The following is a 26,086-nucleotide window of genomic DNA, read 5'->3' as shown; positions in this document are numbered from 1 at the left end:
TGACAAAACACGAACAACATTTGGATGAACCATTTAGATGGTCCATCCAAATGAACAAACGAACATGGCCAAAATACAACCAACACATTGGAATCCATGTCATGGTAATAATGAGTTCTGGAATCAAAACTTATATAACGTTCATGGCTAAAGAGAGTCTCCTCATCAAGGTGAGCTCATTGAGAGTATCAAGCTAAGACTCAGTTGAAGGTGTGGCAGAGAAAATCTCATGCCATCCTCTTCATACGTTCTTTCAGACCATTATTGTCTATGCAACAAACTAACTGATTTTTATCAAAAAAAAACAAACTAACTGATCCAATCGTATGGGAAAAAAAAATTATCATCATCAACAAACTTTAAACACAAAATGCAGTTGTTGCTTTATCAAAAATAATCGTCAGATCCTATTAACTCGTAGTACGATATGTAGAGGTTAGAGAAAAAAAAATAAAAATAAAATAAGTGGTCGTCCTAGACAATAAGTAAAAAGCCAACAAAAGAAGAAAGGAAAAAAGAAGAGAAGAAGTGAAAAAAAAAGTGATGGCGAGTAGGTTTGGTTACCATTGGATTCTACTTGGACCCCATGCATATGCTTAATGCTCAGAGTTAATTATAGTCATAGATGACACAAACACATCATTAAGGCACAAAAAGGGTTATTATCTAGGAATTAACTAAGTAAGAAATAATACTTTACAGCTTACAAAACTAAAATAAAATAATATAGTACTGTCTCTTAATTGTTATACCACAAACAAGAGTATATTGATTGATATCTAATTAAAGTCAATTTCATCTTTCATTATATATAGTACTGTCTCTTGTTATACCACAAACAGAAAGTAAAAAGTGCGATTATGATGTTTGAACCATCCATCTATTCCATGTTAACGTGACCTGAAATATATCACATGCTCTGCTTAGCCTTTTTTTGACGCTTTATTGAAAATAGAATATTATCCTTTAGGAATTTAATTAAGGAAATTCCTTAATATTAAAGCATTTTTATTGATTATAGATAGCCCCACTCTACTACTGGTCTTAATGATATTTTGTCCAATTGTTCTGTTTATTTGTCCAAACATGATAATAGGCGTGATGGGTTATCGAATTAAACAACCATGCATGGGCCACGATATTAATAATCATCAACCTAACTAATTGTTTAATTCAGTCAATCTTGATAACAAAAGAGATGGTTTATATTTTTACAAAATTACTCGTGTAGTAGAAGCGATTGCTATCCCACTGAGTTTATACCAGTTGATAAAAATATGTGCCACACACGATTCAATGAAATAAAAGCTCACTTTAATATACTATTGGTTAGAGACGAATCCAACTTTCCATGCATTAACCTAGTAATTCTAAATATAACTCGTTGATGTTAACGCGTAAGATACTAAGATAGCTAGCTACATTTAAGGGAAAAGTAACTAATCAAGTTTTGACCTTTCAACTAAAAACATAGATTCCACCAAATGTAGTACTCATGACTACACGCCAAATGTTACCTCTCCCCAATAATGGTTGTTAACTTCCTTTTCCCTTTCCCATTTTTATTTTATAATGTTGGTAACTTTGGATATGCTTTTGCATATTTGTTATATACACAATAGTTAAGTAATCGAGATCACCTAATTTTAGTTATGGAATTAAAATACAGTACCATTACATGTTGTAGAAGGATTTGGCATATATATCCGCTGTTTTTGTTCGGAATTTGATATATCAATGATTATTTTGGTTTATATGTCTCGCTAATTAATGCATGTTTTATTTTATAATACCACCTCAAACCTAATATTTAAACCAAAACCCAAAAATAAAAATCAACTAATTAATATGACCTTTAGTCGTCAAAAACCGGTAATGATGTATTTTTTTCCAACTCTTTATATATTCGATTTGTACTTTTAGTATCTTAGTATATTAGATTATTTGCTTAAGGTGCAAAAGAAATAAACCAGGTGGGCTAGATAATAATAATTACAATGGTGGTTAAAGCCTTAAAGGGATAGGGTCATCTCATAATTACGAATTAGATCGACAACAAAAAGCTAAAGGGTCCGTGGTATAAACGCAACGTAAACAGCGCGTCGTTGCTTTTGCCTAATCCAACAAACCAAAAAGACCCAGACACACTTACTGTCAACAAAATAATCGTTTCTTCTTCTTTTTTTTTGCACTCTTCGGGTTTCCCTAACGATGATGATGGTGTGAAAGAGAAAGAGAAAGAGAGGGTGAGAGAAAGAAGAAGAAGAAGCAGTTTGAGGAGAGAGAGAGAGAGAGAAACAAAAGTGTCTCTTTATTTTTTTCTTACTTATTTTGCTTCTCTCTGCATTGCTCATTTATCCTGTCGTCTTTGACGCTTTTGTAAAAGCTAAAAAAGAAAAAAAGATGCCAAACGACGACCAAGACTAGAGAGAGAGACTAAAGATCCAGCTGTTGTCTCTCTTTATTCTTCTTCTTCTTCTTCTTCTTCTTCTTCTTTGTTCTTCCATTCTTGAGATTCTTCTCTCTGTTTCTTGGTCTTGAGTGTATATCCGTAAGTTTGTGTTGTGTGTTTTGAGTTTGATTGATAATTCTCTACTTGCTTTTCTCCTGAGTTTTTGTCGTTTCCTGTTTCATGACGTCGATGTTTGGTTGCAGAAGTTTAGACAGCCTCAATTTAGCGTAATGCATTTCTTGTTATGTCTTGGTCCTTAGATAGAGCTAAATTTCTTCCAATTCAGATCAATAACACAGCTTAGAAATATTTTGTCCTTGTTTCACTTATGGGGTTGATCTTGATTCTTGATTGCATTTTCTCTAGTATTCAGTAATCTCGTGTTTTTTGAATCATGTAATGATTATTCTTGATTAGCTTTTTTTTTCTTTTGTGTTGTTGAAAAAGATAAAGATCCCGGGAAGAAAAATGACTAAAGTATGTCCTGAAATCGAAGAAGGGACATTGTCTAAATTAGCTGTTCCAGTATCAGTAGATGTGAGCTTTTCTTCTGATCATTTCCCAACGTACAAATTAGGACCTGATAACCAGATCGTAGAGGAACCTAAGGAAGATGATAAAGGTCCATCAGTGAAAGAGACCGTCGAGAAAGAGAGCGAACTCTTGTCTGATCAGCACAAGCGGCTCTCGGTCCGTGACCTCGCTAGTAAATTCGACAAGAATCTGGCTGCAGCTGTTAGTTTGGCTGATGAGGTTAGTTTCCACATAGCTGCTTTCTCTGTTCTGTTTTCATTCAATTATTCTCTTTTTCTGTTTAAATCTGTTTCTTGCAACTCTCTTTTTTAGGCTAAATTAAGAGAGGTGGCTTCTTTGGAAGGACATGTTATGTTGAAGAAGCTAAGGGATGCTTTAGAATACATGAGAGGACGCACGGATGGGCAAAACAAGGAAGATGTGGAGACAGCTATCTCCATGGTTAACATTTCTTTTATCACATTTTCTCTTTAGACAAAACATAAAGTTCCTTGTTCATTCTGGATCTAATGTTTTTTGTGTGACTTGGGTCAAATTTGTGATGTCTTGAGAATAGGTTGAAGCTCTAGCTGTGAAGTTAACTCAAAATGAAGGTGAATTGATTCAAGAGAAGTTTGAAGTGAAGAAACTAGGAAACTTCCTCAAGCAGGTCTTGCTACTAGGTTATAGATTGATATTGATGCAAAATGTGTCGACTTAAGCTGATTAATGTTACTCTCATGATGACAGACTTCAGAAGATGCAAAGAAACTGGTAAACCAAGAAAAGTCATTCGCTTGTGCTGAGATTGAAACTGCAAGAGCCGTTGTGCTGAAACTTGGAGAGGCATTTGAAGAACAAGAACGGATTTCTGAAGCTTCTAGAGCTCAGGGGCCGGTTAGTATTACTACCTAGTCCAGATACATAGTTTATTTAGTAATTTTTTCTAGTCAACTCATGTTTTCAGTTCATAGGATGTGGAGAAATTGGTTGAGGAGGTTCAAGAAGCAAGGCAAATCAAACGGATGCATCACCCAACAAAGGTGCTTCATCAATCTCATTGCACTCTAGTATGGCCACATAAAAGTTATGAATGTGTTATAAAAGAGTGTGTTGTAATCCAGGTGATGGGCATGCAGCACGAGCTTTATGGTTTAAGGAATCGAATCCAAGAGAAGTATATGAACTCTGTTAAACTTCATAAAGAGGTATGTTTTTCTGCGCATTCAGTTTTCAACATATTTGCTTTTAAGTTTATGTTAGTCTTTGCTCACTTCTTCGTTCTTGTCTTTATCAACAACCATCAAACATTTCAAGATAGCGATAATCAAGAGAGCTGAGGAATCCAAGTCCTGTCCGTTTGTTCTGGAAGGCAAACAAAGTCTCGGCTCTTGCTTAAGAATCTGTGTTAATGCTTCAGAAAATGCTCCTGATATTTCCAGCTGTTCCATCCAGTGGTATCGTGCAGCATGTGAAACTAGTCGAAGGGAAGCTATATCTGGTATTTGTCCTATCTGTTTGCTTCATCATTTGGTTTTTAGTTAATGAAGGTTTAGCTTGAGCAGTTCATTATCTTTGCTCTTAGGTGCCATCCAATCGATGTATGCTCCAGAACCATTTGATGTTGGGAGGATCTTACAGGCAGACATTCTTTCAAATGGACAGAAATTCACAGTTACAACCGATGATCCAGTTGATCCTGGTTGGTATTACAGAAACTATAGACAGATACAAAGATTGTGAGTGGACAAAAAAGCTAATGTCTGGCTTATTGAACTGCAGATTCTGCCTTGCAATCACGCGTAGAGTCTCTGATGCGAAAATCTAACAGTGAATTCAGCGTATGTTACAACAATGTCTTCAAGCATTTCAGAATGTTGATTTACATGTCTTGATATGCTGAACATTTCAAACTCTGCTTCAGGTGGTTATATCACAGATGAATGGACAAGACTATGCATCCCGGTCTCATATCTTTACCATTGGAAAGACAAGGATAAAGCTGTCTCGAGGATGGATCTCAAAGGCGAGGGAAATATACTCGACATCCATGCAGGTATCTTGAGACTCTATCTTCATTCCATTTCACAGAAACGTTTCTTTGATCTTCAAATGAATGATTCTTACAAGTTTATATGGCTTTTTGGTATATAAAATTATTCAGCTTTGTGGAGTTAGAGGCAATGTAAAGACTCCTACCAAGTCGTTGTTCTGGCAACCAAGAAAGAGTCTAACTTTCATACTTACCTTTGAATCAGAACAAGAACGTAATGCAGCAATAGTCCTTGCTCGAAAATACGCTTTTGATTGCAATGTAAGCAAAAACTAACCGAAATGTCCAATCTTTTTGTTAAAATGCTCTTCTCAGACTCTGAAAATCACAGTGGTTTTGCACTTTCTACCATTTTAAACTACAATGACATGCTTGCTTTTAATCTGCAGGTTTCACTGCTTGGCCCAGATGATTGAGTGAAGCAGACAATATCATTAACCAACCACCTGATTTTTGTTTCCCCCTGACGCCGGATTTTCTTGTTCTGTGTGTTTGTGTGCGGCTACTTTTTTGTTTTTTGTTTTCGCACTGGTTCAAAGGAGGAAGGTGCAAGTTTGGGTTCTCTACTGCATAGAGTTTTATCATAGGCAGCAGATTTCTTTTTTTTTTCTTTCTTTTGCTTGATCATCAGTTTGATATATTAGCATTTATATTTGTTTGGTTTGTTTGTTTGATTGGTTTAAATTTTTGTTTCACTTAGGACTCAACATTGTTAATCAGCTTATGAGTTATGAGTGTGAGATCAAAACCAAGAGTGGTTTTTATCTGTTACCAGATTCTGAGACTTTTCCCCTTTTCTATTATCAGCATGTCTCCAAAAAGTTATACAAAGTATGAAAAAGTAATTTTATAACTGTGTTAGAGAAGTTGATCAAAGAAAAGGGAGCTCAATGAGATTTTGAGGTGGCATAATCCAGATATTCTCATATGGATTTTGTTTTTTCCATTTCAAACAATTCTTACTCTCTCCATCAACCTTATACCATATGCAAGTCCTCTTGAATCCATGGAACACAGAGAGACACAAACAGTTTCTGATTCCACTCGTCTTCTGCTGCTCAGCTCTCGATTCAGAAGACAAGCCGCTTGCGTAGATTGTCAAGCCTCCCAGTGTTTTCCTCTCAGTCCATGTAAAACTTGTAATGTCAAGTTTAAGCACTGTTGGGTTCATGTGTCTGTACATGTAAATGAGAAAGATATCTCCTTGGTGTTCTGTCATGAAGCATACGTTGCTTCCAGGACGTTTGAGAGGTCGCCCGGGAAGAATATTCCAAGAGTTCAAAGATGGGTCGAAGGTCGCTAAGCATCCGGTATTAGTGAGACAGTAGAAGACACCATTGGAGAAGACAATCTTCTCGAAAGTGTTGAAGTTTCGCGGTAACCGATTCTTGAACACATATGTGTTCCACTCTTTAGCATTAACGCAACATGTCTTGACAGTGATGTAATTCCTAGTGACGTAACTGACTGTGAACAAGACACAACTAGTTGAAGTAGGAGCACAAGAGAAAGCCGTTATTTGATCATATGCATTCCAAAGCGGAGGCACGGGTATGCGATCTCGAGTAAATGGATTGAAGAAAAGGAGTTGATAAGTATTAGCATTGTACATGAGTAACCAACCATCTTTGGAGTAACAAACACGAAACCAGGATAAGTCAGGAAACTGAAGAATGTATGTTTTCTGCATTGATGGGTCATAAAGTTCATAGGATTCGTCTGTTTTGGAGAAGTATATAAGCCATGGAGATGGATCAACCACACGAAGAGAAACACAAGCTTTGTGCCATGTTTTGCAGACAACAGAAGCAACGATGTTGTCTTTTAAAGGGAGACGAGAAATTACCAGTTGTAAGAGATCAGAAGGAAGCTCTAAGAAAGTTTGGTCCTTTTCTTTCTCATTCTTACTCTTCTTCCTCTTTTGCGTCTTCTTCTTCTTCGACCTGTAAAAGTATAAAAACCCAAAGTCTCAAAAGATTGAAAGCTTCAACATTTACAAAATCCCAATTTGAAAAGGAAAGGATGAAAACGGACTCACGATCCAAGCTTCGACCTTCTTTTAGAACCCATGGTGAAGGATTAGGTTTAAGGGTCGGCGAAATCGTAACGGGAATAGCCACAAGATACGAGAGACGAATCTCCTGCCCGCTAAGATTTGGTCAACGACGGATCCAGTGGTGATCTCGCTGATCGTTCTAAGTCATCCAAACCGGACTAGCTTGACTTTTTGTGTGGGAAACAGTCCGGTTCGGTTTAATACGGTTAACGAACTAATAACGAACGAATAAATTTATTTGTAAAAACGTTGACCCAAAAAACCGGCTGAAACGACGCCGTTTCAAAGTCCCTCATATTACTTATTGAACGATAAGTCGATAATGTAATGTTCAATTCAAGTTCTTCACTCTTCACCAGAGAAGGAAGAAGAAGAAGAGAGAGAGAGGGATAGCAAAAAAAGAAAAAATGGAGGCATTGGTTTGCCGGAAATTGGGAGATCCGACGGCGACGAAGCCAGGTAGTCCAGAATCACCGGTGGAGGTGAGCAAGACTCATCCGATCCCGCCTTTAAAATCAGATACAGCCGTGAGAGTTAGAGTTACAGCTACGAGCTTGAATTACGCCAATTATCTTCAGATTCTCGGAAAGTACCAGGAGAAACCTGCTTTACCGTTCATCCCTGGCTCCGATTACTCCGGAATCGTCGACGCGATTGGTCCCGCCGTCACCAAATTCCGAGTCGGAGATCGTGTTTGTTCCTTCGCCGATCTCGGTTCCTTCGCTCAGTTCATCGTCGCCGATCAATCTAGCATGTTCCTTGTACCCGAAAGATGTGACATGGTTGATGCAGCTGCTCTCCCTGTTGCGTTTGGGACTTCTCATGTCGCTCTTGTTCATAGAGCTCGTTTAACATCTGGCCAAGTAATTAAATCTCATCTCTCACATGTAGCACTTGTTCATAGAGTTAGTAAAGGTTGAGACTTGAGAGAGATTCAATTGATTTTGATGCAGGTCTTACTGGTTCTAGGTGCTGCTGGTGGTGTTGGCCTTGCAGCTGTTCAAATCGGCAAGGTTTGTGGAGCCATTGTTATTGCAGTTGCTAGGTATATATATATGCTGGTTTCATCTTTTGGGTTTCAATGGACTTCGATTCTTGGTTATGGTTTCTTGAGTCTCTAGCTTTTTGAACAGAGGAACTGAGAAGATTCAGCTGTTGAAGTCAATGGGAGTGGATCATGTTGTTGATCTAGGCACTGAAAATGTTATTTCAAGTGTTAAAGAGTTTATCAAGACAAGAAAGCTTAAAGGAGTTGATGTTCTATATGATCCTGTTGGAGGGAAACTAACCAAAGAGTCCATGAAAGTTCTGAATTGGGGAGCTCAGATTCTTGTGATTGGTTTCGCCAGCGGTGAAGTACCCCTCATTCCTGCTAATATAGCCCTTGTTAAGGTAAATGATTTGTCTTTATTAGAGAAGAATGAAACTTTTTCACTTGGGAGAATCAAAATCTTCATAAGTTGTGGTAACGAATTGGTGCAGAACTGGACGGTTCATGGTCTTTACTGGGGCAGCTACAGGATCCACCAACCTAGTGTCCTTGAAGATTCCATCAAAGAGTTACTTTCATGGCTTTCCCGAGGATTGATCACTATTCACATCTCTCATACTTATAGTCTCTCCCAGGTAAAAACATCAATTTTCATCATCTTCATAACATTAAAACTCAAAACATGTAAACTAAAACACTAACCGTTTGAATTACAGGCCAATCTTGCATTTGGTGACCTCAAAGACAGGAAGGCAATTGGAAAAGTGATGATTGCTCTCGACCACAAGACTGGCCTGTCTTCAAAACTATAGACTCTCTGTTGCCAAAGGAGAACACTGGTTCTGTATTCTAGTAAGAAAGTTATTGCAATGGCCATGTAAGCTGCACCATCTTGCATTTTATGTTCGGTTTATAATCCTCTGTCTTATTGTAATTTATCAGACCACATTCTGACGTGAAATTTAATAATCGTAGTTGGATCGCAGTTTGATGTCCAGAAATTAGTGTAGATATAAATCCTTTTGTATATACAATGTTCCAATTAAGAATACAATTCCTTCAATCAAGTAAAGCTTGGAAGTATCAAACCGTATTGCAGTTTCACCAAATCTATATACCGAGCCAATGCTTTATGTACATAAAAATCGAAGCAAGCACGTGTCCTGACTATCTCGCGCTCTACGAGTTCAAGAAACGGGAATGTTCAAGCTGAGTCATCTCTCCTCCATTCACTGGATCGAAATTGCACCTGTAGAAACTGTAAGGCCGATAAATTAGATGTGTGGTTCTTGGTTATTTTATGTTTTTGATATTTCTAGCTTGTGTGGTGGAAGCACGGATATGACTACTTGTGGATGATGATGTGAATATGTTCAGAGAGATTAGAAAGACTCTGTTACCTTCCGTCCATGCCGATAATCGCAATTGTGTTCTGAGCGCCAAATGCTGCAAAGTATTGAGTGACTTCTGGTACATGGAACTGAGAGAATGACCATTCCGAGCTGAAATATTTTGGTAGAACTCCTGCAAGAATGTTTGAAAATGTTAGGTACCAGACAGAAGCATGAGCTAATCCTTGATTTGCTAAATTAGAGGAAAGCTATGAAATAGAAAAAATAATTTCTTTGTGACACATAAAATTTCCCAAGGTTTCTATAAGCCACAAGCTTCTATAAAGTTCACTGACTTTTTCATGAACCAAGAAAGCTATTTCTTGGAAGTTTCACTTAAGTATTCTCTCAATATAATTAACTTTTCTGTCCTTTCACTCCATAAGCATTTTTAAGAGAAACAAGGCATATCAAACGTACTTCACGGTAACAGTCATTTCAGATGTTCTCCTAATTTTCTACCTTACCTCTCAGAAAAGATAGTGACGAACCGGGGTTGGCACCACTGGCTGGAGAAACAAGAGACTGCAGGGAATTTGAAGAAGTCTCATGTTCAGTGGAGTTGGCGTCCTCCCTAATGACCCTCACTCTAAGAGAGAAGATGTGAACAGTTCCCTTGTCGCTTGATACTGCAAGCCACTGCACGTTTGGTGATAGAGCAATGCTGTAGATATCTGCTCTGTCCACGCCTCTTCGGACCTGTAAGCAAAGCAGCATTGGATTTCACTAACAAGACTAATTAATCAGTAGTGAGCATATAAAACTAGAATATGCTCTGCATAAGAGATTCCGTTACTGTTATTAACAGCTACTGAGCAAACAAAATCATGACAGATGTGTTTGCTCAACCGTTTACCTAGACAGAACCCATATCAAATGTGACTTAAATAGCATATGGTACAATGACGGTGTTAAGAAAAATGAAAGCTAGTTCATAGTTACCAGACCTCTTGCAAACGAGTTCCGTCCATTGTGTTGAAAATTCGAATCAGAGTTCCCTTTGTACTGGCAGTTGCAAGGAGCAAGCCATCCAATGTCATGGTCATGCACGCGATATTAGAATCATGAGCATTAATGATTTGAACCATGTTAAGCCCAAAATGTTCAACTCGGACCTGTCCTCGACGAATACCTGGACAGGCCAGCACAGATGTATTCATATGATGAGAGAGGCAACATAAACCCCTTGGATTTGCCAGATTTTCAATCTGATGAAGAAGTCTTAGATCCAGGAAATTGTAGACGTATATCTTGTGCTCAAGAACAACAACAATTCGATCTCTTCTTAACTTCACTGCACGAATTTCCGAACGAAAAGAAAATTCACTGATGCAGCGGCTCTGATGATCATCCCAAATCAAGACTTTATTAGAAGGGTACTGAGAGTTAGGTCCACCACCAACAAGGGCCAAGATATTACTCCGGAAAAGCATCTCTACAATTTTAAACCCTCCATCCTTGAGCTCTCGCCTGAAAGTTTCCTTGAAAGGTTGGCAATTATATATACGAAAACCATGGCTCGTGCCAGCAGCAAAACAGCTGTAATCCTGATTCCAAGAAACAGAAACCAACTCTGCTTCGTCACTTTCACCAAAATCTGGCTCTGGAGGCCCACGAGAGCTTGAAATGAAGGTATTCCGGGAGTCATAACCACCTGGCTGGAGGTTCTTATGGGAGTCCATTTTCCCTTTTAATATGTGAAGCGTTGCAATTGTCACAAGCTGAAATCAATAACCAAGAAAGAAGAATTTTTAAGATTGATCTCACTTCATATAACACACTGTCCAGAAAATCCAAACAATGGAGCTGAACGACTAAACTTCAAGAGTATGTGTCATGCCAATCAAACACAAACTCAAAGCAGCGACTATACAACACTGAAACGCTTCAGAATCTGATTCCAACAAAGACTAATACAATTCCTTAATAGAAACTTAAGCTAATTCAACGCAAAGTGCCAACAGATGAACAAGCTCTCTCTTCTCTAAGATATGACAGACTAGTGACAATATAGAGAATACCACCAGTCAAATGTATCCAAAAATCACTTCCATACTAAGAAAAATCTCCAAAAGGAAACCATGTAAGAAATCAAATTCGACAATTGATCAAACCTCAATGACCTAAAAACCCTATCTGTTCAGTATTCATCACACATTACGAACAACAAAACCACCGAGAAGTTCATACTCCTAAATCCTAACAAAGGATCCACAATTCCAATTTCGTATACAATCTCCATTCCAACAATCGCCTGAGAAACAATACATAACACACACAGCAACCACAATTTTCAGATTCCGATCAAAACAACTTTGTGTTTGATTCGAACACAAAGCACAATGAAGATGAACAAAATCCTCACCGAAGCGCGAAGAAATCAAACAACGATCTTTTAAAAATCGATAATGCTGCTTCAATAGACGAACGAATCTCGATCCCTGATGCTATAATCTTCTACCTTTCTCCTCAAATCAATGACTTCGCTATGAGAGAAGGTTCGTCTCGGTCTCTGTATACTAACTTGTTTGATTTTTTATTAATCTTCGTAGAAAATTTCAGAATTTTTTTTTTTTTTTTTTTTAATTCGTTGTAGGTATTGTGTTAGTCAACTGTCGTCATATACAATTAAACTTTATTTCTAATACAAGTAAAGTATATATATAGTTTAGATTAAAAATTCGTATTAGCTTAATGGGCTTAACCTGGACCAGGCCCAACCCGGCCTATATTTCTTCAATTCGGTCATCATCGTAGCATCAGCTCCGGTGACGGGTTTTGACTCCGAGGCATCAAAGCAACAAGCTCTGACTCGTTGATCCATAAATCGAACTCTATCTCGCTTGCATTTTCTCAATCTAAAGGAGGGAGATTATATAGTTTTTGGTGAAACCCTTTGTCTACGATTCGATCTAAAACCCTAGAAAAAGAGATGGTGAAACCCTCCGATTTCAAAGCAATTCACAGACTTGTTCAATCGCATTACAGTCGAGTTAACGTGGTCACAGCAACGTGCCGTTCAAAGCTCTCCGCTTTGTCTTCTCCGGCTCTTCCTTCAAATGGGGTTTCTCAGCTTCAACCTAACTCCGGTTTCCACACCTTTTCGTCGAGACCCATATCGAAAAACTTTGGCTTTTCCCAGATTCTTCCTTCGAATGGGGTTTCTCAGCTTCAGCCTAAGACTTGTTTCCACAGCTTTTTGTCCAAACCCACTTCGAAAAATGTGGGATTGTCACAGATTCTATCAAGTCCTAAGCTCGTACCTAGTTTGCAGAATTGTGGCGTAGCCTTGGTTAAGCCCCGTGTGAATATGAACTTTGCATCGGCTTTTAGATTGTTTTCGAGCTCTGGGTTTAGAAAAATCGATGGGAATTTCGCTAGGAAGGTTGTTGACAAGCCAATCCAAGCTGTTAGTTCGACGTTTGCTAGATACAGAATGGCTTTAGGGTTGCACGTTGACGCGTTTTGGAAGAAGAATAACCTTTTGGTGTTTGGAGCAGGAGCTGTGTTTGTTTGTATTTTCTTGTGGAGGATCATGTTTGGAATTGCTAGCACATTCGTGGGTCTCTCTGAGGGAATGACCAAGTACGGCTTCCTTGCTCTCTCCTCTGCCATTGTTGCATTTGCTGTAAGTTTTAGCCTCTCTCTGTGCTTATCTCTGATAACTCTGGCATTAACTCGAACTTTGAGATATACAACTTTGGATTGATTCAGTGGTGGGTCTCTGAACTCAGAGCTGTGACATAGTTTAAGTGTGAATCTTCCTTTGCAAACTGTATTGCTTTGTTCATCTTTATAGCCTTCAACTTTCTATCAAGAATTGTTGTTGTTAACTTTGGTTTGTTATCATTACATTATCCTTCTCTGATCTTAATAGAGTTATAACTTCTCATGATATATATCTATTACTAGGGTTTATACCTTCGCGCAAGGTTCACGATCAATCCCGATAAAGTCTATAGGATCACCATGAGGAAGCTCAATACGGCGGCTGATGTTCTTGAAGTTATGGGTGCTCCTCTGGCAGGATCAGATTTGCGTGCTTATGTGATGTCAGGTGGTGGCATAACATTCAAGAAATTTAAGCCATCAATTAGGAACAAGCGTTGCTTTCTCCTATTCCCGGTTCAAGGTTCTGAGAGAAAGGGCCTCGTTAGTGTCGAAGTCAAGAAGAAGAAAGGCCAGGTTTTTGCTTTCTCTACATTCCCTCTACGCAAAGAACATTCTTCTTAGATTGATCACATTGTTATCACTATTATTGTTAGTAATCTGTTCCAGAAAGTTTTCCCAGGTTACCTTCAAAATAAGCCATGTAAACATGTTAGGTGCTTTTAGTAAAGAGTTCATTAACAATGCCACTTTAACTAGTGATGCTTATGGTCTTGAATATTTTGGTGAGGTTTGGGGTTCTCTATAACAAAACCTAGGGTGTATCTTATTATTTGCTTTGGTTGGTTATTTATTCTTCATTTGCTTCTTTGACTCGGTTTCTGTTCTAACTGTAAAAGATATCGGTATCTGAACCTCTCTGCGAGTTTTGGTGTATTTCTGATGTTGATGTCTGTTTTTTCTCAGTATGATATGAAGCTACTGGCAGTGGATATTCCAATGGCGTCTGGTCCTGATCAACGCTTATTCCTTATTGGTGATGAAGAAGAGTACAGAGTCGGTGGTGGTTTGATCTCTGAGTTAAGAGATCCTGTGGTGAAAGCAATGGCTGCTACCAAAGAGTTTGATAATCTTGACAGAATTGAAGAGGAAGAAGACGCCGAAAGAGAACTTCAAGAAGCCGAAAGAAAGCAGCGTGAAGAAATTGAACTTGAAGAAGCGGAAAGAAAGGAGCGTGAAGAAATGGAACTTGAAGAAGCCGAAAGAAAGGAGCGTGAAGAAATTGAACTTGAAGAAGCGGAAAGAAAGGAGCGTGAAGAACTTGAGAAGCTCGGAAAACCGAGTTCTTAGTTGGTCCTATCAGACATGCACACAAACTTAACATCTTCAGTGGATATAGAACATCACCACAAATCTGTGTAAAACCCTAACTTTCAAACTTTTGCAGAATAAATTTCGGAGTACTTTACTGTTTCAGGGTTTATAATTTTTCAGAAGAAAAGCTGCATTTTATCCTATGTAAACCGGTTTTGGCTAGAAGAAGGGTAATGTTTTTGTCATTCCGTTAAGTACCGGTTTAAACATAAACGAAACCAATAAATAATTCAAAAGAGTCAAGGCTGTATGAGACTTATCATATCCATGTGGTCTTTGACCAATTTCACCATTTTACAAAATTAGCAAGCTGTTATTATGGTTCATCAAAACCACCTGCATCATCAAGAAGATATAGTTTTCCAACGAAGTACCAAATATACGTTTCTCATTGCTTCTATCGAATCTTCTTGTGACTCCCTCCCTTATCTGATGAATTCTTCTTGTTTTACCTTCTGAATCCTCTACAGAAAATTGTGTTCTTTGAATCTCTTGTCTTTAGGGTTCAAACTGTTCTCAATACAAGAACACCAAAACACCTAATTTGAAAGGATTTAAAGGTTAATAATAAACTCTCTCAAATCCCTTCTTTTTTTCCATACATATATTCGATCAAGGTCACAAATTAACCTCTTATATGAGATAGGTCGTTTGAACCTTTCTTTTTTCAAGATTATTGAAACATAACGGTTTTGATGTTTGTTTTGGCCTGATGAAATTTGATTCAGGGTGTGAATGCTGAGCCAATGAGAAGCAAATTTGGATTTGATTGTGTAAAGAGTTGATGGGAAATCGTTGTGCAAGAACACCTTGTTGTAGAAAGGTAATCTAATTCTTTTTCCCCACAATGAAAAAATCCTTGAATGTTCCAATCTTGTAACAGTTTAATGTTTCATTAATTGCCATATCTTCAGAAATAAAATGAAGAGTATGTGTCCATATATGTGTTTACAGTTATGGTCATGTATATGCTGCTGCTGCAGCAACAACAACAACAAAAACAAGACTCAAACCCGAAGCCAACACGGGTCCAAAGGTAAGGTCCATCCGGTAAGCAGAATCGAGAAATGGGAAGAAAAAATCACAGAAGCAAACAATAATGGCAAGATTGTAAGTTTTTCTTTTTCAAATTATATTTTTCACTCTTAATTATCTAGTCTTCTGAGAGTAACTAGGCTAAATCATTCAATCAAAAACAGCTCGTGGTGAATTTCAGCGCGCCATGGTGTGTACCTTGTAAGAAGATAGAACCAGTATTCAGGGAGCTTGCTTCTAGATACCCTTCAATGATATTTGTAACGGTTGATGTCGAAGAACTCGCTGTAAGTAAACTAAAAAAAACTTATGTATTTTGAGAAGAATGATCATCGATTGTTTTAGGATTTGAGATTGAGTTGGTGAAAAAACAATACACAGGAGTTTAGTAATGAATGGAATGTGGAAGCTACACCAACGGTAGTGTTCCTTAAAGATGGAAGACAAATGGATAAACTGGTTGGTGCAGAAACCTCAGAGCTTCAGAAAAAGACAGCAGCAGCTGCAGATCTCTTTCTCAAAAATCCATAAACTCTAACACACACACACATACACACAACGGAATAGAGTTAGGTTATTCATTCTCTGTCAAAAACCACAAGTTACTTGCGGATGAAGTAAGTATCATGAGTTCTTTGTTGCTTTGTTTGGGATTATCTTATCCTTACAGATCAGATTTTGTAAGCCTAATCCTATTAACACTTTGTCTCAGACAAAGTCTTGTATCTGGCTGACGAAAACACAACATGGAGATGAAGAAGAGTTTGGTGATCATGAAGGTTTATTAGCAGCTTACGGCTCTGTTTCTTCTTTTGAGCTCTTTTGTGCAGATACATCTTTTATCAAATGGTCACTAAACGAATGGCTTCTTGTGCATATTTGTTTAATCCATTCTTTTAATATTTTTATGTCTAATTTCACTGTGTTATTCCTATCTGAAAACCTAAAGAAGAAAAAACGTCAAACACGGTTTTCCATAGCAAATATTCACCAATAAATTACGTAATTTTCAAACCCAAAACATGGTTTTGTCAACAATATCCATCTGCTTTATGTTTGCAAATTACTAAGATGCACGTTGATTTCTTTCTTATTTTAAAAATTATGATTAAATTATGACGTTTTGATTCGTTCTTTCTTGATATAAAAACAAAGAAACAATTTTAAAAATAAGCAAATTCGATCTAGAAATAATTATAAAGGTGTGTTTCTTGGCGATCTCCAAAGTTGACTCTTCAAATCCAAATCGTTAAGATCTAATTAAAGGAACTGGACCTCAACTTCCAAATCCAGTGGTGATAATAATCAATTCAACTCTTAGATCTTAATTTTCCAAATAACAAAAACGAGAAGAAGCAAAGTTTTAATAAATCAATTAGTATATACAAGTCTGTTAAAGCATCATTACCTTGACCATTACACATTTTAATTTTTATAAAGCATATATTTATATATTCGTTATTGTACTTCATGACTTCATGTGCCTGATCTGATTCATATTATATACCTCCTACCCTGCTACTTGCTTGCTTGAAAGATCACCAACAAACTTTTATACCCAGAAAAGAAAAAAAGAACATTCATCAAAGATAAGTCAATCACCAAACCATGATAAAGAAGAAGAAACAGAGCAGATCCCAATCTTCTACAAAGAAAACTCTTGAACCATCCTCGGATTCTTCACCTTCACCAAGACTCCTCTCCATTATCCGTTCTAAGGTGTGACTACTTCTCTCTCTCTTTATCATCTTCCTCTGTCTCTTTGAAATCTTTGATTCTTCCTATTGCAGGTTCTCGGGTTCTGGATTTGAGCTGATGTGTTTGTTTTTCTGTTTTTTACTTTGTAGTTGGCAAGTGGTAAAGACTTGAAGCATATGTTCCGAGGCATGAGGAGTAAACCCGTTCCCGGATTATCTTCTCAGTCTAGAATCGTGAGATGTCCCGAGTGCCACAAACTTCTCCAAGAACCTTTAGATGCGACTTCCTACAAATGTGGTGGATGCGACTCGATTCTTCATGGTACGATAGCCTTCTTTAAGTCTCTCTACTCTCGTTTACAGGTAACCAACCTCATGCATAATTGTTTTCCGTTTCTTGTGTTCTTTCTTTGAATGTAGCAAAACGTTTGGAACTGGAAGGCAATGATAACACAAACACTAATCCCAAGGCTCTTCTATCTTCTAAAAACCATAGTTTAAGTACCGAAGTAGAATCTGCAGAAGGTGGTAGTAGAACTCCTATTCAACGGAAGTACAATTCAAGGGCATCGCCTTCTGTTGAAAGGGGATATCATTCGGAAACTGTTAACAAGCATGAGACATCCGATATCCACAGAGAATGGATGAGAAGGGCTGATGAGTTCAGCGTGACCGGTGATTCTGATGCGTTTGCTTCAGCAAGAAGCTCTCCGTATAACTCACGCAGCAATGACTCGCAATGGAAACAACATGAAGGAAGATATGAAGACCCACCTCGGGTTCCTTTCTATCCAGCAAGTCCTTCCCCTTCTTCTGCATATGAATATGGCTACAGTAGTCCTTTTAACGGGTCTTACGTTTCTGCATCAGAGCAGTCTTATTATCATCATCAACCAAACCAATTCAAGCATTATGGAAGAGAAGGCTCGTTTCAAGAATCTTCTGTTGCTTCACCTACCCGTTTTCCAGGTGAGACATCTAATGGAAAGTACTATCCCCGGTCTTCTCAGTCTCAGCTGCACGATCTTCAGTATCATAATCTATATGAATCCAGTAACTCTACAACCCCGATTCGTTCTGTGTACTCTGAGAGTAGTTATCAAGCAGCTGCAGCCCCGCATCGCTCCACATACTCTAAGCATTCCGTAGGGATTTCTAAGAGTGACACAACTAGGGAGAAGAGCTCTCGCAGGGACAAAAAACGGTATGTCAGAGAAAGGAATCCTGTGGTGAAGCGCCATATACTTCCTTCAGCTGGTGGTGCGCCTTTTACTACTTGTTCCTATTGCTTGGAACTTCTACAGCTTCCTCAGGTGTCTCCCCAAGGAAAACATAAGAGATATCAAGTGAGATGTGGCAGTTGTTCCGGTATACTTAAGTTCTCTCTTCGAGGGAAAACAGATACTGTCCGGGATTCACCTAGCTTTCTGGATTCTGGCATGGGTTTTGCTGATGAGCCTATTACTAATCACCAGGATTCAGATTCAGAAGGTCATGAAGAGATTTATCCAGATGGAAGTTATCTGCCGTGTTTAGACGACGATTATGGAGATATAATCTGCAAAAGCACCGATGCTATTATATTGAGCCGAAGCCAGGAAACATTTGAGGATAAGGGCACTAAAGAAAACATAAGGAACATATCTAGCATTTCTATAGATTCAAAATTGGAGGCATTGCAGCCTCATCTGAAACCTTTGGTGAACCACAGATCAAGAAAGCAACAACCTGCATCAAGTGATACTATTGCAGAGACTTCACGGAATCATCTAGAGCAATCTCAAGAAGCTCATTCAGAAAAGTCAACCGAGATGGATAATAACATTATTGAAAGAGTCAGGTACAATTTAGAAGAGTCTGAATATGAGAAGAATGAACTTATTAAGCCAGAAGAGGTAGTTGGACAAGGATCAGGTGAGTCCCTGGAGGTTCCAGTATACAAGAACGAAAGGCTGAGTGAAACAAGAGAACAAGCTGAGAGAGTTGCAGAGAGACCGATATCTCATTGTAAGGAACTTTTGTACAAGAACGAATACGTCTATGAAACATGCGTACTGTCTGAGGATACCAGAGACACTGACGAGTTTGAATGGGAGGAGACTCAAGAAAATGAAGAATGTGGAAACGAACATACATGGGAAGAGAACATGGGAGACAAACCGTCGATGCATTTGGGGAAATCACAGTATATTGGGGATTCAATCGATGACAGCAGCTTACGCAATAGTGAAACATTTGAGGATACATCAGTCAAGGAAGATATTGAGCACATCTCAAACATATATTCAGCTGCAATGTCAACTACACCACAGTCTTCCCTGAAATCTTTGGTGAACGATCCTGCCCATTTATTTGAAGGTAGGATCCATGAGGAGCAGTCCAAGCATAAGTATGAGAATTTCAAAGAAAGACAAGAGTTGGAAATGAATATCAGAGACCGAGTCAGGTGTGAGTTAGAGGAGTCTAAAGACAAGAGAAACGAAACTCTTGAGCTGAACAACGTGGGAGAAGATGGATCTATTGTTTCTCTCGAGAAGGCGAGTGGGGCAGGTGAAGAGGGACTGGTATCTCATCAAATGGAGTCTCCAAACGAGAATTTAGAAACTTCCTATGGAACACTAGAAACAGTTTATTTAGAAGGAAGCGGATTTGTAGGTGAAAGAACGTGGGAAGAGACAATGGAAGATAGAGCGGGGTTGCATTTGGAGGAATATGAAAGCATACCATTTTGCATGCATGATTATGAGCTAGAGACAATACTTGAACCAGACGAGGATCCTGATGAAAGATCAGACTCCGATTCACAAAGTTCCTTCAACGAAAATGGAGGATCAGAAGAGAGAGTCATGCTTCATGATTCTCAAGATGCTATAATAGAGCACTCCCAGTATGAGTGTGAGAGCTCAAGCGATGGATCTGTTGACATAGTCAGATCTGAATATGAGACAAATGAAACGCTTGGTAAAAACAAGATTGTTGGAGATGGATCTGTTGTTTCTGTGTCTCATGAGGAGGAGCCCTGGCTAGTGGATGAGAAAAAAACCGAAGCGCTAAAAGATGGTGTTATGGTGAAAGATGGACCATCGCTGCACTTGGAGAAATGTGAAAATGAATCAATGAAAGTGGGAGAAACACTTGAATGGACTTCAGAAAGAGCTCCAACATTTCGTCTGCATGAGTCTGAGCTAGTGGCAATGCTGGAATTTGACGACGATGCTGATGGCAGATCACATAATGGTTCAAGGAGTTCCTTCAGTGACCATGAACTTTCAAAAGAAAGACAGTTATTCAATGTGGAGGAGCCTCAGCTGGTGATTGATGGCAGAACCGAACCGCTACAAGTAGGCGAAATGGCAAAAGATACAGTATCACTGGACTTGGAGGAGTGTGAAAATGAATCAATGAAAGTAGATGAGACATTTGAATGGACACCAGGGAGAACTTTGACATTTCGTCGCCACGAATGTGAGGTAGGGACAAAGCATGAACCAGACGCAGATGATATATTCAGGCTCAGTCTTGACGGCACACTTGAACAAGAGAGGATGGTATTGATGTCTCAAGATAAGCAAGAAAATCCATGGAACACCTTTAAAAAGTGTAATGCTGAAGAAGATATACCAGCATTAAGTTCAAGGGTTTCTTCAGAGGGCTATAAATTTCCAAGTAAAATGGCAGAACTAGATGGTGAAGGTGAAGAGGAGATATCAAAAGAGCATTTTCAGAAAGAGAATGAGAAGTCAGGACTAACCTCTGAACCATATGCTCACATCTACAGCAGAACAGAGCCTTCTGAAATAGTGGGTTTGCGTCTTGCGTTATACCAAACGCAAAATTCACCTCTACGGTCGCCTCTCACGTCACCAATTCATACTCCCATTGGTTCTCCACTGCATTACCTGATGGCTTCACAAATCCGTTCTCCAATAACTTCAACAAGAAATTCCCACATAGTTTCACCACTTCGTTCCCCCATTAACTCATCTGGTTCACTATCTGATGTATTGTTCCTCAGCAAAAAACGTTGATTACAGAAAAGCATTCTTCCAAACTTGCTAAGTTTTTCCCCGATATTTCAAGACTTTACCTACAATGCAAAACAGTGTGTACATTGTTTCAATTTTGTTTTCAGAGTGATTGGATTACATTAAGGCTTCCTACATATGATAAAAATAAAATCATTGTGCTGATTCGAGACTCACTAGGTAAAGTGGAATTTGACTCTACAAAACCACTTTGCTCAACAACAAAAGTTACCTTGAGTTCATACATTGTCAGAGAAATCATAACATTGCAGCACAGAACAAGGCAAACACAAATAATCGGTTGCATTGAGTGATCGAAATCAGCACAGACAGAGAGAGACAAAGTTCAGATCATATGAACATTAACGCTGCTCCTACATGATATGTCCAAGTGAGGCATCAAATAATTTTCGTATATGAAAACTTGAATGATACCACATTGATCCACGTGCTCTAATAGTGCTAATGATCTCTCCTTTTGCTTCCATTGTCTTCAAAGAGACAACAAAAAAACAGCACAATCGACAAGAAAAATTTATGGCTCTATACTAGAATAGAATATAAGTAAAGTTTCAATCTTTACCCAGTAAGTAACTAATCACAGACTGGAACGAAAACTCAAAGGTGGTCTCTTTCTTACCTTTTAAGAGAGACGACTTCGGAAATGCTCCGACCCATTTTCAGAAAGAAATAACCAGTAAAACCCAACAGATAGAGCAAAAATCGAATCTTGTTTGTGCTATGTTTAAAGTACATCGTTGCTTCTCCTGCCATTTCAGCTTTCGATCTCTCCGTGACGAAAATGCCGTGTAATCCAAATCTCTCTTTCAGAGTAAAGCAAGACATCGTTTTCACACTCCATGACATTCTATAAACACAACACACTCTTAAAATACGTGCCGTTTTGGGTAACTACCACACCTCTATACCATTCGACATACACACACTTGAAAAACGTGCCGTTTTGAATAATCATCACGCTTCGTACCATTCTAGTTACACACTCTTGAACAACGTGCCGTTGTTAAGCAATGTGATGGAAAAAAACCCTCTTTTCTCCAACTTATATCCTGCTTCTTCATTACTCAAATGTCATATCTTATGAATTCTAGTTGAGAAACTCAGTCAACATTATGCAAAAAAATATACATGTGACTAAATCATATGATTATATCACATACAGCAAACGACTTCATATGATCGTATACAACAGATTAATTAATGTAAAATTAAATACATTGTTCTTTGACTAGACCGTGACATGGTCCCATGACTCCCCCATCTTTCTATAAACGTTATTATGATTATGCACATCTTCACGGACTGCAAAAGAGGTCAAAAGACTACTAAAGGGTTTAAACTTTAAAACGAACAAAGCAAAACCAAATCAAATCCCCCCCAACCCATTGTGTTTTTTTTTCTGTTTGTTTCCGTAAAAGTGTTTAGTGTGTGTACCTTTGAAGATTTACATAAACTTTTTGGGAGTATCTTTAACTTTCCCTAGCTAAACTACAATAATATCATCATTCTTTGGAAAAAATTGAAAAACGAAGTAATTAGAAATTTAATCAGGGTCATGCATGTTGTCCACAGCAAAAACATGGTTACTAGTAAAATATTTTTTTAACTGCAAAAAAGAAAGAAAAAAAAAAAAAAAGTTAGAACCACAGGTAATAAATGTCATGATTTATGTTACGATTTGAGAGAGAGATCAAATCTAAAGGGAGATTGTGACTGTCCTCAAGGGGGAAGAAAGAGATAAGAGTGATGATCATTGTGGAAGCAGCTTTTAAATTATCATTTTTAATTCTTTTTCTCTCTTCCCCCAAAAGAACAAATATTTTGATTCTTTTTCCAATGGGAACTTTCTCATTGTAGATATGAAATATGAAGCTTCCCTATTATTTCCTTTGTTTTATTTCCCCTTTTGATCTCACAAAACTATTTTGGTGAAAAAAAAAATTGTTTCAAGGGTTGTACAATTATTGGTACCAACATAATAAGCATACGATGCCCACTCACTCCTCTTTGCAATAATTCTCTTTTACACATCACAATCAACTGTACATTATTTTGATTCATGCACCGTTCTAGCTAAAATAAAACACAAAAGTTGAGCACTGTATAACATGACTATACCATTAAACTTTCGAATGAGTATTTTAATCACTCTAATCCAGTTACTATCAAATTCATGATTCAACAAATTTGTTTATTACCACCGCACTTATGCAACTTCTACGGTTTCAAACGCACCTTTAGTCACTCTATTCCACTAAATATGTCAGAACCACCCCCCCCCCCTTATACTACAGCTTATGTTGGGTCTTAATCGTAGTATGAAATTCGAGCTCTTGAGGAAATATTATGATCTTGTTTTTGGTTTCCTCTATTTACATTAATACAAACTTAGAAAAAAATTGAGGAATTCTAGTAAACATCATTCGGTTGTAGTATACATAACTACATACATATTTGATATTTATATAATGACATAAACTTTTAACAAATAGTACAACGCTGTACTGTAGTATCAATGTCTAAATTGCTACGCGGGTGTTGGCTTGTAGTATGAATAATTATCATAGCTATGTCTATAGGACCCCTTATTAAATGGTATTTTTGGATACATCTATAGACATTAATAGTTGCCTACACAACTTGATGACTTTTACTATCATTATTGCCATCGTTATACTTCGATCCATTTGAAGATATGTATAAAACATTCATATTTCTCGAGTGCATTATATGTATGTTATGTACTACTAGTTTATAAATAACGGATTTTCTATAACAAAAGATGGTGTGTTATTCAACAAAGAAAAACAAAAAAAAAAAGCTAACAAATATCCAATTTTTTTGATAATTTGATTCTTTTTTTTTATTGAAAATTCAAAACTATTTTGAAGTGTTATATCATTAACTAAAAACAAACATCCAACAAAAACTACAGCCATTCATATATGAATCTGTTGAAAGAAAAATCGTGATAGAGATGCGTCGAGGTTCATGGTTGCCCCATTTGCTAGATATTCACTTATCTTCTTTTAACAATACAAGTACAACTTCCTACGATTTATGAGAAAATAATCAAATCGGGATTTATCATTATTTTGCAATGCAATCCTATAGTGTTTTAGATTATACAACTAACACCAATAGTAATTTGAAAACAAAATTCTGATTCTAAGCTCAAAAAATGTATTATAAAGAAAACACTATCGATGTTATACTTTCAAAATGCATATACTTTTATTTTATAATTTTTTGCATATAGCCCACCTTCCAAAAACAGAACATAGGTTACCATCCACAGTTTTTGATAACCGATAGTTAGCAAGTTGTTAATGGAGGATACTCAACTAACTAATTCTGAAAGGACAGCTAATTAAGCTTCAGATTTGATTAAGCAAAAACTTGATTTTGATATATTTTTAATCATTTTATTATTGTTTATTCCCTTGTCAACACCTCTTCCCCATTGACTTTTTTCTTACATCATCCCTTGAAAAAACATTATTTAAATATATATATATATATATATATATATATATATATATATTATTCCTGTGACTAATACACAATTGGTCAGAGACTAATTCTCATTCGATAGACAATGCATTATGCCGGCCTAATAAGTTTGATTAATAATATATTATAAAACTATATTACCGTGACTTAGAGCATCTCCGAGAGATACTCTATCTCCTCAAATTTGAAGTTTTATATCTTCCAAGAGATATTTCAATACTTTATAATTTGGAGTTTTGAACAGTGACACTCCATATTTGAAGTATTACTGTTCAAAACTTCAAATTTGAAGTTTCATTTTTTTTTTGTATTTCAATCCCTAGATTTATGTATCTCATAAATAATCTCATAAATTATATTTTTTTAATCATTTTAGTCCTAAAATTTTGTCGGTTCAAAGTATTTCACATATATTCTTATAAATTTAATTGTTACATATAAAATTAATTAAATATGTTTTAAATAAAATTAAATTATTAATATTAAAAAAAATTAATGTATGTTTTAGAGTTATAAAATATTATATGTTTTTTGTATTATAAAGTTATAAAATATTATATGTTTTAATGTCTTATATATTATAAAAAATTAAAATTAACATTTTAATGTATGTTTTACTGTTATTTATAAAAGTTTTATAATTTTAAAGTAATTATGAATAATATAAAGACTATAATGTAAAATACTTATTTCAAAAATTTCATATATAAAGTATACTCTTGGAGAAAAAAAGCCTCATACTTCATTTTTGAAGTTTGCATATTTCATTTTTAAAGTATCTCTTGGAGATGTCCTTAGGATAGGTGAATTAATAAATGTATTTGCGATTTGCCAACTGGATTACATACTATAAATTTTGCTACAGAACCAACCTTTTGAATTTAATGAAAATGTTGAGACACAACAACTAGACTTTACGCCATTAATAACACAGATCTCATTTATGAACCTGCGAACAAATCTTGTCAGTAGTTTATTGGTTTCTGCCTTTCTGGAGGTGTACTAAAACTAAGCCGTGCCCGTGGTAGCTAACAACACCCAAAATAACTAAAACAAAACTCTTATCCTAAAATTTGTCTTTTAGTATCCCTTTTATCAGAAAAATAGTCTTAATAGTGAATTAGCAATAGTCTCTGTTCAGGATTTAATTGTGTTCTGAAATTGATTTATCTTTTGATCCTAGCTCAAATGATGTCTTAAACTTCATTATAGGAGATAGTCTCAAAATCATGACGTTGAAAAACTCGGCAATAGATAATACACTAATATATTTCCGTAAATAAAAATTATGGGCTAAAAATCCAAAAAAAAAATGGTTACCATTTTAGTCATGTCAAACATGTCCTATATAAATTA

At 36.9% G+C, this 26,086-nt stretch overlaps 7 protein-coding genes and 1 long non-coding RNA gene across 13 annotated transcripts; 5 read left to right on the top strand and 3 right to left on the bottom strand.

The window, feature by feature from the left end:
• The first annotated feature begins 1,932 nt into the window (after positions 1-1,932).
• On the top strand, positions 1,933-5,792 carry LOC104712309 (stomatal closure-related actin-binding protein 3). 2 transcript variants are annotated; one of them, XM_010429173.3, is made up of 13 exons: positions 1,933-2,551; positions 2,900-3,205; positions 3,299-3,427; positions 3,543-3,635; positions 3,716-3,862; positions 3,940-4,008; positions 4,090-4,173; positions 4,283-4,466; positions 4,551-4,667; positions 4,748-4,806; positions 4,890-5,021; positions 5,130-5,279; positions 5,408-5,792. In XM_010429173.3, the coding sequence occupies exons 2-13, from the start codon at positions 2,921-2,923 to the stop codon at positions 5,432-5,434; spliced, it is 1,476 nt and encodes a 491-aa protein (XP_010427475.1). In that variant the 5' UTR covers positions 1,933-2,551; positions 2,900-2,920; the 3' UTR covers positions 5,435-5,792. The 2 variants fall into 2 exon arrangements, with proteins under 2 accessions (XP_010427475.1, XP_010427476.1); XM_010429174.3 differs by having other exon boundaries at positions 2,114-2,679.
• On the bottom strand, positions 5,777-7,217 carry LOC104712308 (F-box protein At3g56470). Its single transcript, XM_010429171.3, has 2 exons — positions 7,057-7,217; positions 5,777-6,961 (listed from the first exon to the last, which is right to left on the bottom strand). Exons 1-2 carry the CDS (start codon positions 7,086-7,088, stop codon positions 5,890-5,892), a joined length of 1,104 nt encoding a protein of 367 aa, XP_010427473.1. The 5' UTR covers positions 7,089-7,217; the 3' UTR covers positions 5,777-5,889.
• A 121-nt stretch (positions 7,218-7,338) lies between these two features.
• LOC104712307 (uncharacterized) lies at positions 7,339-9,050 on the top strand. Its single transcript, XM_010429170.3, has 5 exons — positions 7,339-7,937; positions 8,028-8,119; positions 8,208-8,466; positions 8,557-8,700; positions 8,782-9,050. Exons 1-5 carry the CDS (start codon positions 7,482-7,484, stop codon positions 8,875-8,877), a joined length of 1,047 nt encoding a protein of 348 aa, XP_010427472.1. The 5' UTR covers positions 7,339-7,481; the 3' UTR covers positions 8,878-9,050.
• Position 9,051: 1 nt separating this feature from the next.
• On the bottom strand, positions 9,052-12,082 carry LOC104712305 (autophagy-related protein 18d). 4 transcript variants are annotated; one of them, XM_087464354.1, is made up of 6 exons: positions 11,822-12,082; positions 11,647-11,710; positions 10,404-11,177; positions 9,924-10,155; positions 9,466-9,589; positions 9,052-9,323 (listed from the first exon to the last, which is right to left on the bottom strand). In XM_087464354.1, the coding sequence occupies exons 3-6, from the start codon at positions 11,136-11,138 to the stop codon at positions 9,245-9,247; spliced, it is 1,170 nt and encodes a 389-aa protein (XP_087320480.1). In that variant the 5' UTR covers positions 11,139-11,177; positions 11,647-11,710; positions 11,822-12,082; the 3' UTR covers positions 9,052-9,244. The 4 variants fall into 4 exon arrangements, with proteins under 4 accessions (XP_087320480.1, XP_087320479.1, XP_010427466.2 ...); XM_087464353.1 differs by having other exon boundaries at positions 11,571-11,710; positions 11,822-12,080; XM_010429164.2 differs by lacking the exon at positions 11,647-11,710 and having other exon boundaries at positions 11,822-12,080.
• Positions 12,083-12,158: 76 nt separating this feature from the next.
• Positions 12,159-14,624, top strand: LOC104712304 (uncharacterized). The gene is made up of 3 exons (XM_010429160.2): positions 12,159-13,084; positions 13,369-13,641; positions 14,032-14,624. The coding sequence occupies exons 1-3, from the start codon at positions 12,389-12,391 to the stop codon at positions 14,413-14,415; spliced, it is 1,353 nt and encodes a 450-aa protein (XP_010427462.2). The 5' UTR covers positions 12,159-12,388; the 3' UTR covers positions 14,416-14,624.
• An 86-nt stretch (positions 14,625-14,710) lies between these two features.
• LOC104712303 (putative thioredoxin H10) lies at positions 14,711-16,402 on the top strand. Its single transcript, XM_019230308.2, has 6 exons — positions 14,711-14,999; positions 15,168-15,262; positions 15,394-15,549; positions 15,639-15,761; positions 15,856-16,091; positions 16,187-16,402. The coding sequence occupies exons 2-5, from the start codon at positions 15,224-15,226 to the stop codon at positions 16,003-16,005; spliced, it is 468 nt and encodes a 155-aa protein (XP_019085853.1). The 5' UTR covers positions 14,711-14,999; positions 15,168-15,223; the 3' UTR covers positions 16,006-16,091; positions 16,187-16,402.
• Positions 16,403-16,821: 419 nt separating this feature from the next.
• Positions 16,822-22,465, bottom strand: LOC147939055 (uncharacterized). Of its 2 annotated transcripts, XR_015567307.1 has the most exons (4): positions 21,837-22,058; positions 21,429-21,687; positions 20,923-21,258; positions 16,822-18,729 (listed from the first exon to the last, which is right to left on the bottom strand). It is a non-coding gene; the product is annotated as an uncharacterized LOC147939055 (long non-coding RNA). The 2 variants fall into 2 exon arrangements; XR_015567306.1 differs by lacking the exon at positions 21,429-21,687 and having other exon boundaries at positions 21,837-22,465.
• On the top strand, positions 16,955-21,372 carry LOC104712302 (uncharacterized). Its single transcript, XM_010429158.2, has 3 exons — positions 16,955-17,193; positions 17,322-17,493; positions 17,592-21,372. Exons 1-3 carry the CDS (start codon positions 17,083-17,085, stop codon positions 21,197-21,199), a joined length of 3,891 nt encoding a protein of 1,296 aa, XP_010427460.2. The 5' UTR covers positions 16,955-17,082; the 3' UTR covers positions 21,200-21,372.
• Positions 22,466-26,086: the final 3,621 nt, after the last annotated feature.

Source organism: Camelina sativa, chromosome 9, assembly GCF_030686135.1.
Source record: "Camelina sativa cultivar CO46 ecotype springtype chromosome 9, ASM3068613v1".
NCBI classification, from domain to species: domain Eukaryota; kingdom Viridiplantae; phylum Streptophyta; class Magnoliopsida; order Brassicales; family Brassicaceae; genus Camelina; species Camelina sativa.
Note: the sequence above shows the minus strand (reverse complement) of the source record. Positions and strands in the feature narration are given on the sequence as shown.

What these genes read in the sequence shown, in the direction of transcription:
- LOC104712309 (XM_010429173.3), top strand. Translation starts at nt 2,921, where the DNA reads ATGACTAAAGTATGTCCTGAAATCGAAGAAGGGACATTGTCTAAATTA. An exon ending in CTGTTAAACTTCATAAAGAG is followed by an intron (nt 4,174 to 4,282) that starts GTATGTTTTTCT and finishes AAACATTTCAAG; the next exon opens with ATAGCGATAATCAAGAGAGC. An exon ending in AATACGCTTTTGATTGCAAT is followed by an intron (nt 5,280 to 5,407) that starts GTAAGCAAAAAC and finishes TTTAATCTGCAG; the next exon opens with GTTTCACTGCTTGGCCCAGA.
- LOC104712308 (XM_010429171.3), bottom strand. Translation starts at nt 7,088, where the DNA reads ATGGGTTCTAAAAGAAGGTCGAAGCTTGGATC. An exon ending in AGAAGGTCGAAGCTTGGATC is followed by an intron (nt 6,962 to 7,056) that starts GTGAGTCCGTTT and finishes ATACTTTTACAG; the next exon opens with GTCGAAGAAGAAGAAGACGC.
- LOC104712302 (XM_010429158.2), top strand. Translation starts at nt 17,083, where the DNA reads ATGATAAAGAAGAAGAAACAGAGCAGATCCCAATCTTCTACAAAGAAA. An exon ending in TCTCCATTATCCGTTCTAAG is followed by an intron (nt 17,194 to 17,321) that starts GTGTGACTACTT and finishes TTTACTTTGTAG; the next exon opens with TTGGCAAGTGGTAAAGACTT. An exon ending in ATGCGACTCGATTCTTCATG is followed by an intron (nt 17,494 to 17,591) that starts GTACGATAGCCT and finishes CTTTGAATGTAG; the next exon opens with CAAAACGTTTGGAACTGGAA.
- LOC104712305 (XM_087464354.1), bottom strand. Translation starts at nt 11,138, where the DNA reads ATGGACTCCCATAAGAACCTCCAGCCAGGTGGTTATGACTCCCGGAAT. An exon ending in ACGGAACTCGTTTGCAAGAG is followed by an intron (nt 10,156 to 10,403) that starts GTCTGGTAACTA and finishes CTTTGCTTACAG; the next exon opens with GTCCGAAGAGGCGTGGACAG. An exon ending in GTCACTATCTTTTCTGAGAG is followed by an intron (nt 9,590 to 9,923) that starts GTAAGGTAGAAA and finishes ACATTCTTGCAG; the next exon opens with GAGTTCTACCAAAATATTTC.
- LOC104712304 (XM_010429160.2), top strand. Translation starts at nt 12,389, where the DNA reads ATGGTGAAACCCTCCGATTTCAAAGCAATTCACAGACTTGTTCAATCG. An exon ending in CTGCCATTGTTGCATTTGCT is followed by an intron (nt 13,085 to 13,368) that starts GTAAGTTTTAGC and finishes ATCTATTACTAG; the next exon opens with GGTTTATACCTTCGCGCAAG. An exon ending in TCAAGAAGAAGAAAGGCCAG is followed by an intron (nt 13,642 to 14,031) that starts GTTTTTGCTTTC and finishes GTTTTTTCTCAG; the next exon opens with TATGATATGAAGCTACTGGC.
- LOC104712307 (XM_010429170.3), top strand. Translation starts at nt 7,482, where the DNA reads ATGGAGGCATTGGTTTGCCGGAAATTGGGAGATCCGACGGCGACGAAG. An exon ending in CTCGTTTAACATCTGGCCAA is followed by an intron (nt 7,938 to 8,027) that starts GTAATTAAATCT and finishes ATTTTGATGCAG; the next exon opens with GTCTTACTGGTTCTAGGTGC. An exon ending in ATTGTTATTGCAGTTGCTAG is followed by an intron (nt 8,120 to 8,207) that starts GTATATATATAT and finishes CTTTTTGAACAG; the next exon opens with AGGAACTGAGAAGATTCAGC.
- LOC104712303 (XM_019230308.2), top strand. Translation starts at nt 15,224, where the DNA reads ATGGGAAATCGTTGTGCAAGAACACCTTGTTGTAGAAAG. An exon ending in GAACACCTTGTTGTAGAAAG is followed by an intron (nt 15,263 to 15,393) that starts GTAATCTAATTC and finishes ATGTGTTTACAG; the next exon opens with TTATGGTCATGTATATGCTG. An exon ending in TTGATGTCGAAGAACTCGCT is followed by an intron (nt 15,762 to 15,855) that starts GTAAGTAAACTA and finishes AACAATACACAG; the next exon opens with GAGTTTAGTAATGAATGGAA.